General features: G+C 23.3%; 3 protein-coding genes across 3 annotated transcripts; 1 reads left to right on the forward strand and 2 right to left on the reverse strand. All coding sequences in view use genetic code 6, as the record gives it.

Moving 5' to 3' along the window:
- Positions 1-1,129: 1,129 nt before the first annotated feature.
- TTHERM_00415710 (hypothetical protein) lies at positions 1,130-1,345 on the reverse strand (the record flags this gene model as incomplete). The annotated part of the gene is made up of 1 exon (XM_001007234.1): positions 1,130-1,345. One exon carries the CDS (start codon positions 1,343-1,345, stop codon positions 1,130-1,132), a length of 216 nt encoding a protein of 71 aa, XP_001007234.1.
- A 637-nt stretch (positions 1,346-1,982) lies between these two features.
- TTHERM_00415690 (ser/thr protein phosphatase family protein) lies at positions 1,983-3,866 on the forward strand (the record flags this gene model as incomplete). The annotated part of the gene is made up of 2 exons (XM_001007232.2): positions 1,983-2,793; positions 3,247-3,866. 2 exons carry the CDS (start codon positions 1,983-1,985, stop codon positions 3,864-3,866), a joined length of 1,431 nt encoding a protein of 476 aa, XP_001007232.2.
- A 1,228-nt stretch (positions 3,867-5,094) lies between these two features.
- Positions 5,095-12,727, reverse strand: TTHERM_00415680 (ATPase, histidine kinase-, DNA gyrase B; the record flags this gene model as incomplete). Its single annotated transcript, XM_001007231.2, has 3 exons — positions 5,095-6,938; positions 7,504-8,506; positions 9,110-12,727. The coding sequence occupies 3 exons, from the start codon at positions 12,725-12,727 to the stop codon at positions 5,095-5,097; spliced, it is 6,465 nt and encodes a 2,154-aa protein (XP_001007231.2).
- Positions 12,728-14,170: the final 1,443 nt, after the last annotated feature.

Below are 14,170 nucleotides of genomic sequence, written 5' to 3' on the forward strand. Positions count from 1 at the left end.
AGTCTCTCAAAAAAAATTCAATAACATTTGAATGTAAAAAACCTTTCCAGCAATCTGAGATAAAAAATAATACTAAAACCAATAAATACATGTAAAATTCATTTTGACTAATCTAAAGATTATTAAAAAACCAATCATAATGCAAATCCCTCTTTATTTTGGAATATAAAATTTTGACTAAAGCAAATTAGTGTAAAATTAATAAGTGTCCTAGATTTCATATGCAAATAAATTTTATTTTTGGGGTTCTGCTTAACTTATTTTTGAACATAAAAGACTAAATATATTTAAATATTGTCACCAATCAAAATATGTGAAAAGACAAATCTATTTATACTTCTGTAAATTTAGTATATTTAGTGAAAAGATAAATTACTCATTTTAATAATTTATACTTGTAAAGTTTTGATTTTAGTCTTAGTAATTAATTTTTGTTTGATATTTATACGAGTTTCTTTTAATTGATTATTTATTTATTTTTGAAAAAAATACTTAACAAAATATTATTTAAAAAATTAGCTTTAAAAAATCCAAAATTAATAATTTATAAAACAGATTGATAAAATATATTGAATAAATTAGTAATAATTATTTAAAAATATCAAATTATTTGAATTATCTTGCTCTATATAATAAATATCTAATAACCACTCAATAAATATAATTTACATTTTATGTGATAAAGTTTGTTAATAATCTTTTGTCAATATGTTTATTGGATTTTTAGATATTTTTCTTAAATATTTTTTACAAATTGATAATTTTTTTAAAGAAAATCAATTTTTAAAAATATGATTTTTTAAAACGAAATTATTTTTTAAAAGGAAAAAATAAAAAAAGCTTAATTTATTATTATTTTTAATAAAATTTTTTAGTTAAAAAATTGCAAATGATTAATTTAATATCAAAACTATATAACACAACAAATAATACATTATTAATATTTAAATGATTTTAAATAATTTTATAATAAGAATTATAAAAGACAGCTACTAAATAGCGTTTTTTGTTATAAAATAAAATTTAATTAATTAAAATTAATTATTTTAAAATTACTTTAAGTAATGATTTTTTTTGATTTTATTAAAGTTAAAATAATTGATCTTAATGAAATATAATATTTTTTTATTCAATTCCATACTTTTGTAGAATTAGTAGAGAAGATCTTTATCATATTATTTGAAATTAATTTTATCCTATTAAGAATTATTTGATTTGAGAATTCTTAAATTAAAGAAAGTTGTTAATTGATATTCTTTTTGTTTAAAAGGTGGTTACCTTTTTCCTTCTTAGTTTGATTTGCTTTTGTATTTAGTGCTGAGTATTTTATGTTTTCAAATTTCATAAAGATAATTAGGATTATAAAAACATTATATTAATAGATATGATCTCATTTTTTGATGAATCATTTTTAAATATCAATTAAAATTTATTTTATGTTAAAGTGATTGATTCAACAAGTTAAACAAAAATCATCTTTTCTCTTAAATTAATAAAGATTAAAAAAATTACTTACAATAGAATCCAAATGAAAAAATATAAAATTTGATATAAAAATTGAAGGCATTTTTTATGAAGTAATTTAATTATAAAAAAGATTAAATTAATTACCATTTAAAATATCAAAAAATTTATCTTATTTTAATCTTTAATTTATTTTAAAAATTTAAAATATAGTTAAAATCTTTTGTTGATATTTTTTGATAATTTTTTTGATCTTATTAATTGATTTTATGATTAAATATATGAGTAAAATAAGACAAAATTTAAGTATGTTTTAAACATTAATCGCAATTTATAATTTAAATGGAATTTATTAGAATTTATATTGTTAATTTAACAAAATACGTAACAAAAAATATTACGATATCAATTCATGTCAATCCATTAATGTTTAAATAAAACTTACCATAAATTAAAATTTAGGGTTGTAAACTAATATAATTATTAAAAAATAAAAATACTATAACTTAATATTTGAAATGTAGAAAAATTTAATATTTTGTGTGCTCATTATCAGCTTGGCTTGTCAGTTGACTACTTCTTAGAGTGATGAATGCTTTCCTCGTTTAGTCCGCTTGCTAATTGGTGATAAATATGCTGATAACAGCTCACCTTACACTGCTACATTGATGTATTAGACATACTCTGAATGTCAAAAATCTGGTATTGTTTTTAAAGGTTAAAGTTTTTAGACAGCTACAGTCTCTACTATCCACTCTGATTGGAATGACACCTTCTGTCATAATAAAAAGAAGTGTGAAAAGGTTATATACAATTAATATATTCACACTGTTAAAGTAGCAGTTGATCCATAAACTAGTTTCACTTATGCTTTCTGTGCTGATAGTGCTAATAAAGAAGGATGCACTGAATTTTACACATCTAAAATGCCAGTTCTTTCTAGTAATACCAACATAGAATTTAGAACTAATTTTTTGTCTCAACTCGGTGATATTAAAAAAAAAACTACTCCTTTGAAGATTATCTTTTTCGGTGATAATGATTTAAGTGATGCTGGAAAAATTACTGTAAATGCCATTTATAAGATTTAAGAGAAAGAAAATTTCGATGCCTTTATATTTTGTGGTGACTATGGGTATGAATTCTATCAAAACAATGGCACTGTAGGTGATGATTATATTAATGCTCTTACTAAAATTAACACAGCTGCACCAATGGCTATAACTGCTGGCAATCACGAAGACAACTTCAATTTCGAATTCTTTAACCAAAAATTCTAAATGCCATTTTTCACTGAAAATTAGAACAATTACTACTCCTTCAACATAGGTAATTTGAATCAATAACTTAATTATAATGAATCGATGAATAAAGGACGCAAATTATGGTACATGAACAATACCCCACCTACTAAATTATGAAATATCCAAATATGTGAAAAATTTTTAATTCATTTACTTTAATTGGTGGGTGATTGATTCAGACTATGATTTTTGCCACTTTTTTATTTGATGATATTTATTAAAATGCAATAAGAAGATTACGCAACTTGTTTAGTAAACAGTAAGATCACTAGATATTAATTTAAACAACAATTTTAATAAGGTTATTATGATAAATTTTATGACTAAAATCTTTTACACATAATCTGCGCATTTAAATTGTTAATAGAAAAAATTTACTAATTACAAATAAATACATTCCAAAAATTAATAGATTAAATTTACAAATTCAAGCTATTTTTTTACCTTACTATTTAAATCCTTTTTATTTTATTAATAGGAAATACTCACTTTTTGAGTTTAAATCTTCACTATTTTAATGACTAAGTTAACCCACCTAACGCAGAAAACTAGAAAAAAATGCTTAAATGGGTAGAATAAGACTTAAAAAGTGTAGATCGTTCAGTTACTCCTTGGGTAATTGTTTTTGGACATAAAATGATTTACTGTAAAGGATCTGATTGCTAAGATTTTGCTAAAGATTATGCTTAATTTGATACAATTTTAAATAAATACAAAGTTGATTTGTTCATTTCAGGTCATAAGCATAAATTTTTGGTAATGAAACCTATGAATAATGGTGATGTTGCTAAATATAAAATAAGCAAAGATAACATAATATCTTAATACGAAGGATTTTTAACAGTTGTCGAAGGTAATGGTGGAACAAGCAAAATGGACGATGATACTCTACCTGATATATTAAATACCTAAGAATTGAAAAATTCTGCAAATAGCAGTGGAGATTTTGATAAGAAAAAGTAAAAAGAAGCTTTGCTTGAAGAAATTACTAATATTGGATTTGGTATTCTAGAAATTTAAGATGATAACAATATTTTGATTCATTCAATAGATAGCAAAACTTTAGAATCTGTTTATGATATTGGATTGAAAAAATGAACTATCCAATGAAAACTGATTACAATAAAATTTCCTGAGTAATAATTAGAATTTTACCTTCTACTAGAATTATAAAAAAGATTAACATTTCATATATAAATTTCTATTTCATAAATACCCTATTTATAAAATATACTAAAACAAACTACTTTAAAAAATTATAAAATTCAAAAAATAAAAATAAATTTTTAAATTTATAAAACTTTTTAAAAGTATTTCTTTTTATTGTTAAAAATACTTAGATTCAAATTTAGGTTATTTTCACTATAAAACAAATCTAACTTATAAATACAAAATAAATAATTTTAGCTCTTTGAAAAATATTAAAAAACTTAAAATGCAAAAATTTTTAATCAAAGTAATAAATATTTAATTTAATTTTTTTTCACTTTTTATATTTTTACCATTATTTTTAAATAAAATTAAATAATTGATAAATTAAAAATCTTAATTTTTAGAAGTTTTTTTTATTTATTTTTTAAAAATATTACTTGATGTATGTTATGTCATTTTTACTAAATAATTCTGTTTTAGTTTTAGAGATTTTTTAAATGTATGTATGTATAATCAGTTTACTATCTAAAGTATTTAATATAAATTAAAATGTAGAAATTTTATTGATTTAGAAGCAAAAGAGATAGCTATAGATAGTTAAAAATTAGATTATTATTGAATTACTTTACAAACTTAATTCCTTTCATAAGCTTTTTTTCTGATTTTTTTAAATAAAGAGCTAAAGTAATTTTTAATTAAAACGAATGTAGATTTGTTTTTTTTTAATATTTGCTAAAAAAATAATATGATTTATTTATTAATAATGATAACTTAATAATTTAATAGATAGAATTTATCTATATATTACAAAGTGTGAATATATTTTTTAGAATAAATAATAATTTTATATGTTACATTTGTTTATTTTATTATAAATTAATTTTAAGTATTTTATTTATTTATTTATTTAATAATTTTTATATTTGAATAATTCTTAATTAATTAAAATATATTTATTTATTTAATAGCTTCAATGACTTAATTTAATTTAAAATTATAATTATTAGTTTGTTTATTTGTTTTAGATATTTATTTTTAAAATATGTTTAATCCGATTTAATTGTTTATTATTCATTTTGATTTACTTTTATAGCAGAGTTAAAGATTTATTTTTTCTATATATTAAATTTAAATTTATATTAACTATTAGGATAAATAAAGACCAATTTATTTTTCAGTTATTTCGTATTTTTATTGAATCTTTTTGTTAACCTTCATGAGCTGAATTTTAAACATCATCATCATCATAGTCTTCTTCTTCTTCAGATTCATCGTTTTCATCAAATATGACATTGTACCATTAGTTAAGTAGGAGGTCTAAGGCTTCTTAAAAGACTGGTTTTTTGATGAAATCATCCATACCATTTGCCAGCGCTTTTGATTTATCCTCATCAGAAACATATGCAGTGCATGCTACAATTATAGGTTACTTACTAATGTAGGAATTTCCATTAAAAAAGTTTCTGATATCTTAAGTTGCTTCGTAACCATTTTTAATTGGCATTTCTATATCCATAAAAATGAGCTTATAAGATTTACAGCAAGTATTTTCATAATATCTTTTTTCAACTAATTCAACAGCTTTTTATCCGTTCTAAGCTTGGTCAATTTTGAATCCATAAGTTTTAAGTTGCATTGTGATAGCATGCATATTAAATAGATTATCATCTACTACCAAGAGTTATGCACAATCACAAACTTTTTAAGCTTTTAGATTATTAGTTTTGTCTTCAATGCTAGTGTTATTTAAATTACTATTTTCTTTATTTAACACTTAATTTTATTAGTTTTAATTCTTTTAAATGTTATAATCACTAGAATTTTCTAATACTTGCTACTAACCATCGAATCTTTCATCTTCTTCACTCTTTTTCTTAGATATATTAAAATTTAAATCATTGATTATTGATATTTCCTAAGATTATCTTTCATATATTTCAAAATTTGATTCTTATTAAGAAGGTGGAATGGCGACAGTAGTAGCAGTAGTTGCTATGTTTTTGAGGGCACTTGAGCTTGTAGCTGCTGTTTTCTTATGTTACTAAATTGATGTAGAAGAAGATTAGGACTACTTAATACCTGATTAAGCTAAGAATTTTCTTTTCTTGCTTGCAATTAACTTGCTACTATTATTATTACCACTACTACTCATATCAATAGGTGATAAATGCATTTGCAAGGCATTTTCTTAAGAGGATGGTGTTTTTATTAAAGACGTTGTTGGTGAATTACTATTTCTCTTTTTAATGTGAGCTTGAGAATGAATGCTGTTGTAGCTGATATAAGCATCTCCACTCATTTCTTTTTGCTCAGATTTAATTGTTTTTAAGGTTTTTGTTTTATACGTAGTTTTAGTATGAATGGTTGTTGACTTATACAAAGGTCTTTAATTATTGATATAAGATATGCTTGATTTTTAACTAACATTTAGGATATCTTAATTTACGATATCACTTTTGTTGCTGCTACTGCTGCTTAAATCATTGAACTCTGGAAGTTCGTTTTCTCTAACTTTGAAAGTAGCTATAGGAGTTAAGTTTTAAATGGAGTTCCTATTAATCTCAGAGTCACAAATACAACACGAGTCCTCATACTGTACTCCAGAGCCGACTAAATTCTTCTAATTATTAGTCTTGACTGTTTTACTTGTCTTGCTAGTTTTATTAGTTTTGTTGGATTTATTTGTAAAGTTGCTATTTATACGAATGGTTCTAACTTATGGTGAATCTTCTACTTTCATGCTATGATTTCTTCCGAATTATGAAGTTTACTTGATATATTAATCAACTTATCCAAAAGAGCTAAGCTACCTCATCTTAGTTTGCTGGCTTACTGGAGAATCAACAAGACTATTGATTGTCTCCATTTTTTTTCTAGATTCCTCCTTATTGTATATCTTATGTTCTTACAGGTCTTCTTCTCTATCTTCTACTAGAATAGAAAAAACAGAGCCATGGCCTATTTCAGATTGAACTCTTATTCCTCCTTTATTAATTGGCCCTAAACCTTTAGCAATACCTTTTAATTATTGATTTTGTTTAAAATAATTAAATTAAAAATTTGAATAAATTTAACAAATAAATGTATTAATGAATGGTCCGTATAAATTAATTACTAATCAAAATTTTGATTAAGTAAAAATAAGGAGTAATCTTGAAAGATGACCATAGATTCAAATTTTCAAGTTGAAGAAAAAATTAATACTATTCATAAAAGTTAAGCAAAATTATTTCATTTGGAGTAAGTTTTATTTAAAATCAAAATTAATTCATTTGCTTAAATTAGAAAATTAATTTTATGTATAAAGAACATAATTTTAGTGCTAATTTAAAAAAAAAATATTTAATTAGCAAAAATGAAAAAAAAATAGTTTTTTATTTTGAATAAAATCTAAATTGTTTAATAAATATTCAAAATATAATTCTAATTTTTTTTCATTTTTGATTTTGTTTTACTAATTTTAAAAATAAAATAACAAAAAATGATAATGGAGATAATTTAAATTTTTTAAATTATGTTTACTTTTTTCAAAACATTTTAAACTTAAATTATAAAAAATAAAATAAAATGAATAAAAAATTACTGTTTGATATTGTAAGACCAAGACCACATCCTTAACTGTTCAAAGATTAATTTTCTCCTAAATCAATTTTATTGAAGATTGTAAATATTTTTTGTATATCTTCAGGAGATATTCCTATTCCTTGGTCTTCAACAGATATTTCTACTATATTATTTTGGTTATTTTTAAGGTCTTCTTCTGCTAGAAAATCTGATTAAGATTAGCTTGAAATCTAGTTGGTGCTATCTTTGTAGTTTATTAAAGTTGCAGAGACTATAATTTAGCCCTAAGATGTAAATTTCATAGCGTTTGAAAGAAAATTTAGGACAACTTACCTTATCCTGTTAGGATCTGAATTTATAATTTTAGGGCATTTTTCATCATACTTTAGTACGAGCTCTACATTACTTTCATTTTATTTGCCCTAAATTCCAACCAATGAAACACAAGAAGAAAGAAGCTCTTCTAAATCAAATTTTATAAAAGAAAATTTGAATTTTCCACTATCTATTTACACAAAATCTAAAATATCATTGATAAGATTTAGTAGCAGTTTATTTGAATTCAATGCAGGATCAATATATGTTTATATGTAATCTGACATCTTTTCTAATAATTTTAAACTGACCTATCCTTCCTCGGCTTTCTAATTTTAGCTTACTAGCTAATTAGATTAAGACTATGATTTGTTTTAAGCTTGTAGCTTATTTCTGATTTTGTCTTTTATTGATAATATATTTTCTGGTTGTTTCTAATCAGCTTACATATCTTCTTTCATTATATTTTTTACTTATTGCAACATGGAAATAGAGCAATTCAAAGGAGTTCTCAGCTCATGTGAAAGCGAGGCAAACATTTTCATTCTGTATTTGCTCATATCTTCCAATTTTTTCTCATACATTTCCTACCAAAGTGGGTCAACTAAAACAAGGGCTAGTTACTCAACAAATCCATTAGTAACTATTTCGCACATTACCATACTTAATACTAAAGTACTATTTTTGTATTCAACCTCTACCTTAATCTACCAAAAATATAAAATAAAATAAATAAAAATTAATAAAAAAAATATTTTATTGTTATAAAAGCCGTAGAGTTAAAATCTATTTTTGAGAAAATTTAAAATTTAATGTCAAAAATACAAAAATATATTTAGGAATTAGTATATTTTAATTCATTCATAAGAGGATTTAATTGATAGTAATTTATGGGTCAAGTAAGGGAAAAAAAATTTGAACCAGTAACTAGATTTTTATTTATTTATTTAGAAAAAGATAATATAAATTTTGAAAGAAAAATAACTAATTGTAAAGTGCTAAACCATAATTTGAAAGATTAAATAGTAATTAATTATTTATTGAATTAATAAATCTTGCAAAATAAGTAAGTAAGTATCCTTAAATTTTGATTTGGATTTTTGAGGTTTCCTTTTTTTTTAATCAAATTTTTTCTTCTTCTAATCTGATGTGTTTTTTTTTGTACTTTACATCCGTATTTAAAAATTTTAGTAGTATAGAAAAGTATTATTGTCAATTAAATAGTTAATTAGATTTTTATCGAATGAATGTATAGATACCATTAATCTATCTATCTATTAAAAACAAAAAATATGTAAGAAATAAATTACCATGTCGTCAATGTACTAGAAATAACCAATATACTGCTGCTAGTTTTTCATTTAAGAAACAAAACTTCCCTACCTCGAAGGAGACGCTTTTCTACTTTGCTGAGGTGCCATATATGTTTGCTAACTAGTTATATCTGAATTTCTCTTTTTTAATTAAAAAGTTTTTGCTGTTTTGGTATCCTAGTCTTGCTAGGTAATTTTTAGATTTTCGAATATTGATGATAATATATCTCGTACATTAATGTCTTTTCTTATTATTTCAGATTTTTTAAACTTTTTGGAGCGTTATTGACGGACTAGATTTTCTCCACCTAAATCTTAGTTATTACCGTTTGCATTTATCAAATTATTCATACCTAATGAATCAGCTCCATTTTCTCTAAAAAGAGCCTAGCTGTGGACGCAATTTGGTTAGCATGTTGCTAAAGGACATTGCTAAATATAATTTGTCAAAGAAACAGCATCTGAATATTCATTATTCTGTAAATAATTTTTTGTGTGATGATGTTAGCCATTTGCACTATGCTAAATATGGTGAGTAATTCTATTATTTTCAAAAAAATCATCTATCGGGCTATTCATAGGCATATTTGGCATGGTTTGTTCGAATGGTGATTGACGAAAATTATTCATTTAATGCATACTTTACTTACGCATATCACTTCCTCCTTAGTAAGTGTTAAAATTTAAATTCATTGGAGTTGCCCCGTTTGTTGATAAATTTTTTGTGTTAGATGTTCCCATCTAACTGTAGATGAAGTTATTGTTGACTCCACTATTTGAGTTCAAGTTGATTACAGCAGGACTTTCGTCTTTTGAAAAAGAATTTTTGTGGTTTCGATTAAATATTGAAGGCTTCGTAGTTGAGGATTTTCTTTTAACATCGAATGTTTCAGATGATGTTTTTCTATTTGGAAAGCTTTATTGAGGATTAGGGTTTATCTACCCGTTTCCATGATTTTAATTATTCAATTTATTTGGATTTATATTATTTATATCGAGAGGATTCTGCTATTAGGCATTAGAGTTGTTTTAGATTGACTAATTATACTAACTTTGATTACTGCTCATAGCAATGTTATTATTATTGTTGTTGTTTATAAGGGAATTGTAAGATTTAAATACTGATTAAGAAGTTTGTCTTGGCTAAGTAATAGCTTGGTTTAAGGAAAGAATTTTAGAAAATTGAGATGCACTCATGTTATTTGTATTCATAGCGATTTTTTGAGAAGTTGCATCTGAATCTTTTGATTTGGTCGCTAAATTTAAAAGAATATTTACAATTTAATTTTTTGAGCATTATAGAATTTTAGAGAGAGTTTTATTCGCATATACTAATTAATTTGAGCTATTTATTAAGGCTACTCCTTCCGGAATAAGATTAAGTATATCTTGATACATTTTTTTTATATTATTGCTTTTAAGCCTTTCTAACTCAGGCGAAATTGGATTATTGTCGTTCAAAAGAGTAGCCTCTTCTCCATTATTATAAATTAAAGGTTTTTATTTTTATTTATTTATTTTAAGATTTTTGTTTTTTGTTCTTTTGCTGATCAACTTGCTAAGAAATTTAGATGTTTTTGATTCATTTTCTAAGGCATCTTCAGCGTATCCGAGATTACAATATGATGTTATGCCAACATTTTGAAGGATTTTCTCCTAAGACAATGTTGAATATCCTAATGGGTGAAATAGGAATGGAGAAATAGCTAAAAGTCTCATATTGTAAATCTAGTAAAGTAATGATATAGCAAATACACAATCAAAAAGTACACTTTAAATAATGTTTTTGGAAGATTTAGAATTGCTAGAGTAATTCTAGTTTATATCACCTAAATATGTATACAAATTCAAGCGAATAATTGCGAAAGAAAAGAGTACAAAAGATATTAAAATTGTTAATTTCTAAGAAAATCTAGTAACTGAGAGTTTATAAATAATAATTAATTAGTTGTAAATAAAGAAGACAAATATCATTTGGTTCAGATCTCTTAACTATTTTATTGATTCAACCAGAATAACAAATGAAAATATGAACAACCATATTATACCATTCATGTAGCATCTTTCGTCTTATAAATTATCAGAATTTTATCCTGGAGAAGAATCAGATGATGGAGGTAAATACGAATTGCTATTTTTACCTTGTTTACCTTAATTTACGGCTTATAAATTAGCTTATTTATCTTAATTCTTTTGCAAATTATATTGATTTATTATTTATGTTTAATTTAATTTGAGCAGACCTTTGTTTGTTTTTAATGGAGAAAAACTTATTTGGGTTTACTAATTTTATTGTTTTGTGTTTTGTTAGGTTTAGTTGTTTTTTATGTCTGCCTGATTATTTAAGTTTTCAGCATTATTGTTTTGATAAACATTTTCAGTTATATCACCCTTATTATCTCTGCTGCTAAATATAATTTTAGTGTTCATAGAATTTGAAGAAGATCTCATTTGAACACTATTTTTTAATCCCAAAAATATAAGCATCAATCCAAATAATCCAATAAGTATTATAAAACTAGATATTAAGTACAGTCCTAACTCACTTTAATCATCTTTTTAATCTATAAAATTGCTCTTTAAAATTAAATAAATGCCATATATGACTAATACTACAAAATTTATTGAAACTTCCCTTTTCATAATGCTCTTATGAAGATTAGAAAAAACATAAGACGTGCATTTAGCAGGAGAAGTAATAGACCTGTTATTTGTAAGTATTGTTTACAGTTTTTATGGTCTAATCTTGTGAATTCCTTAAACTTATTCTCCTATCTACACATTTTTACGTATACTCTCTAATTAACCCTTTAATTCCTCTGTATTGTAATATGAAGTTGAAGACTTAACCTCTTCATTCGGTTTATATGCTTTTTAATTTTACTAAAACATTATTCCATCTATAATTTACTATTTTGAAGAATTCCCACCTTAATTATATTATAAATTATTACTACTCAAGTTTTTATTTTATTATACTTCTTGATAATAACAAGAATCAGAATCATCCATATTTTTCTGCATTAAGTCCTTTTTTTTCTTTCTCCTTGCAGTTTCGGAGTCTAAATTTTCTTCAATATTAATATTATCTTGGTGAACACTTTTGTAATCATTTAGAGTTGGAGGATTATTTAATTTACATTAAGATTAATAATGTAATTACTCTTGATGTTAGTCAATGTTTACCGAAATAGGTCTTACTGATTGCTATTCTTCTGCGTTATTTTGCTAAAAAACAACAGAATTATTACAGCTATGTAACATGATATCTTAATTATTAAGCAACCCAAGTTGTACTTTGCTTAATTACTGATTATTACTCAGAGAGAACTCCTATTAATTACTCGGATTTGCTTAAAATGCTGATTAATTATTTAATGATTTATGTATAAAATTATAATTGGAATTCTGAGCACCAGAAGATAAATTTTGATGGTTTTAAGGATTATTATCAACCTTAGAATACTATTCAACATCTTCTGCGTTCATCTAATCATTTATTGAAAAAATATTTTTATCCTCCTCTTCCCCTTCTTCATCATCATCACTATTATTGAAGAAATCATTCAGGACTTATTTACTCTAATTATAATGAGAAATAACCTACCTTTTCATCTTCTTTTAATCCTAATTAATCAAATATTCTGAAATTAATTTTCACAATACTACTTTCCTACTTAGATCGAATAATCATAGATTCTTTTATATTTTCAATTTTTTTTTTTGAGTGATTCCGCAAATAATTCGATAAAGTCAAACATTGCATGTATGCATCTTAATAATCATCTTGTAACTATTTATCACCATGAAACTCTTGATCCATTAAACTACTTAAAAAAGCACTAATATAAAATTAACAAAAACAATACTCTATGTCTAAAAAAAATGTATGCTTAAACTATAAAACTCAAATAAAAATAATTTAGAATTCATTCTCGAATGATTAGCTAAAAGTAAATCAAAGTGTACTCATTAATATTCATATCAAATATTTAAAAAGTTAACAAATTTTATTTGAAATTGGGTATTTGAGAAAAGATTGATATAATTAGGATTGATTGTAACTAAGTAAAGCAAATATAGACAGCAACTAATTTGCTAAAAGCTAAAAAGCACAAATAATCTGTATTTATTACTGAAATAAAAGTACTCCGAAGATAGTAACTAAAATGAATTAATTAAAACTAGAGTATAATTTAATGGAAATAATTTTATCGAAATTAAGGAAATCTTTTTTAAAAATATATTAAAGTAAATGGCATAATTTTGTTGAAAATTAAAAATTTTATTTTAGAAATACAAAAAATAATTTTGATAAAAGAGAAAAAGTAAATATGTTTTTTGAGAAATTATAGTTTTTTGTTGTTTTACTACCATTAAGTTTAAATTTAAAAGGCACCTTTGAGCTTTTATAAATTATTTATTGCTGTTCAGTACAAAGAGCTAAAAACGAGTGGCGTGTAGCTTGAATTAGTAACAAATAAAATTTAATTTTAATATTCATTTTTTTCTTAAATGAATAAGAGTAAGTTAAATATTTGCATTTATATTATCTAATAATAAATCATAAGAATACAGGGTAAAAAAAAATTAATTAATATTTATAAGCAATTCATATTTTAATTATGCGATAAAATAGAATTGAAAAGAAAAATGCTTAACTTAATTTTAGTAAATTAAATAAAAACATGTATTAATAGGTTAAATAAATTTATCTTTTAATATTTGAAAAAGTTAAATATCTTTGAATAAGAAATACGTTTACTAAACTCAAATAACTTTTACATTAAATTTTAACTCTCATTAAGTAAGAAGAATTACTAATCTATCTATCTATCACTATATCTATCTATTAGAATCTATTAACTCTTAATTACTATTCTCAGCCATAGGTTTTTGATTTAAGACAAACACTAAAAATTAATTAGATACTATTTTTGATTTCTCATAAAAATTGCTTAATAATTTAAAACGTCACTCAATTAATTGATCTGTGTTTTAACTGGTAAATATACTAAATCCTAAAATCACAAATATTTAGTTAAAGAATTTAATGAA

This window comes from Tetrahymena thermophila (genome assembly GCF_000189635.1).
Source record: "Tetrahymena thermophila SB210 genomic scaffold scf_8254814, whole genome shotgun sequence".
Lineage (NCBI taxonomy): Eukaryota > Ciliophora > Oligohymenophorea > Hymenostomatida > Tetrahymenidae > Tetrahymena > Tetrahymena thermophila.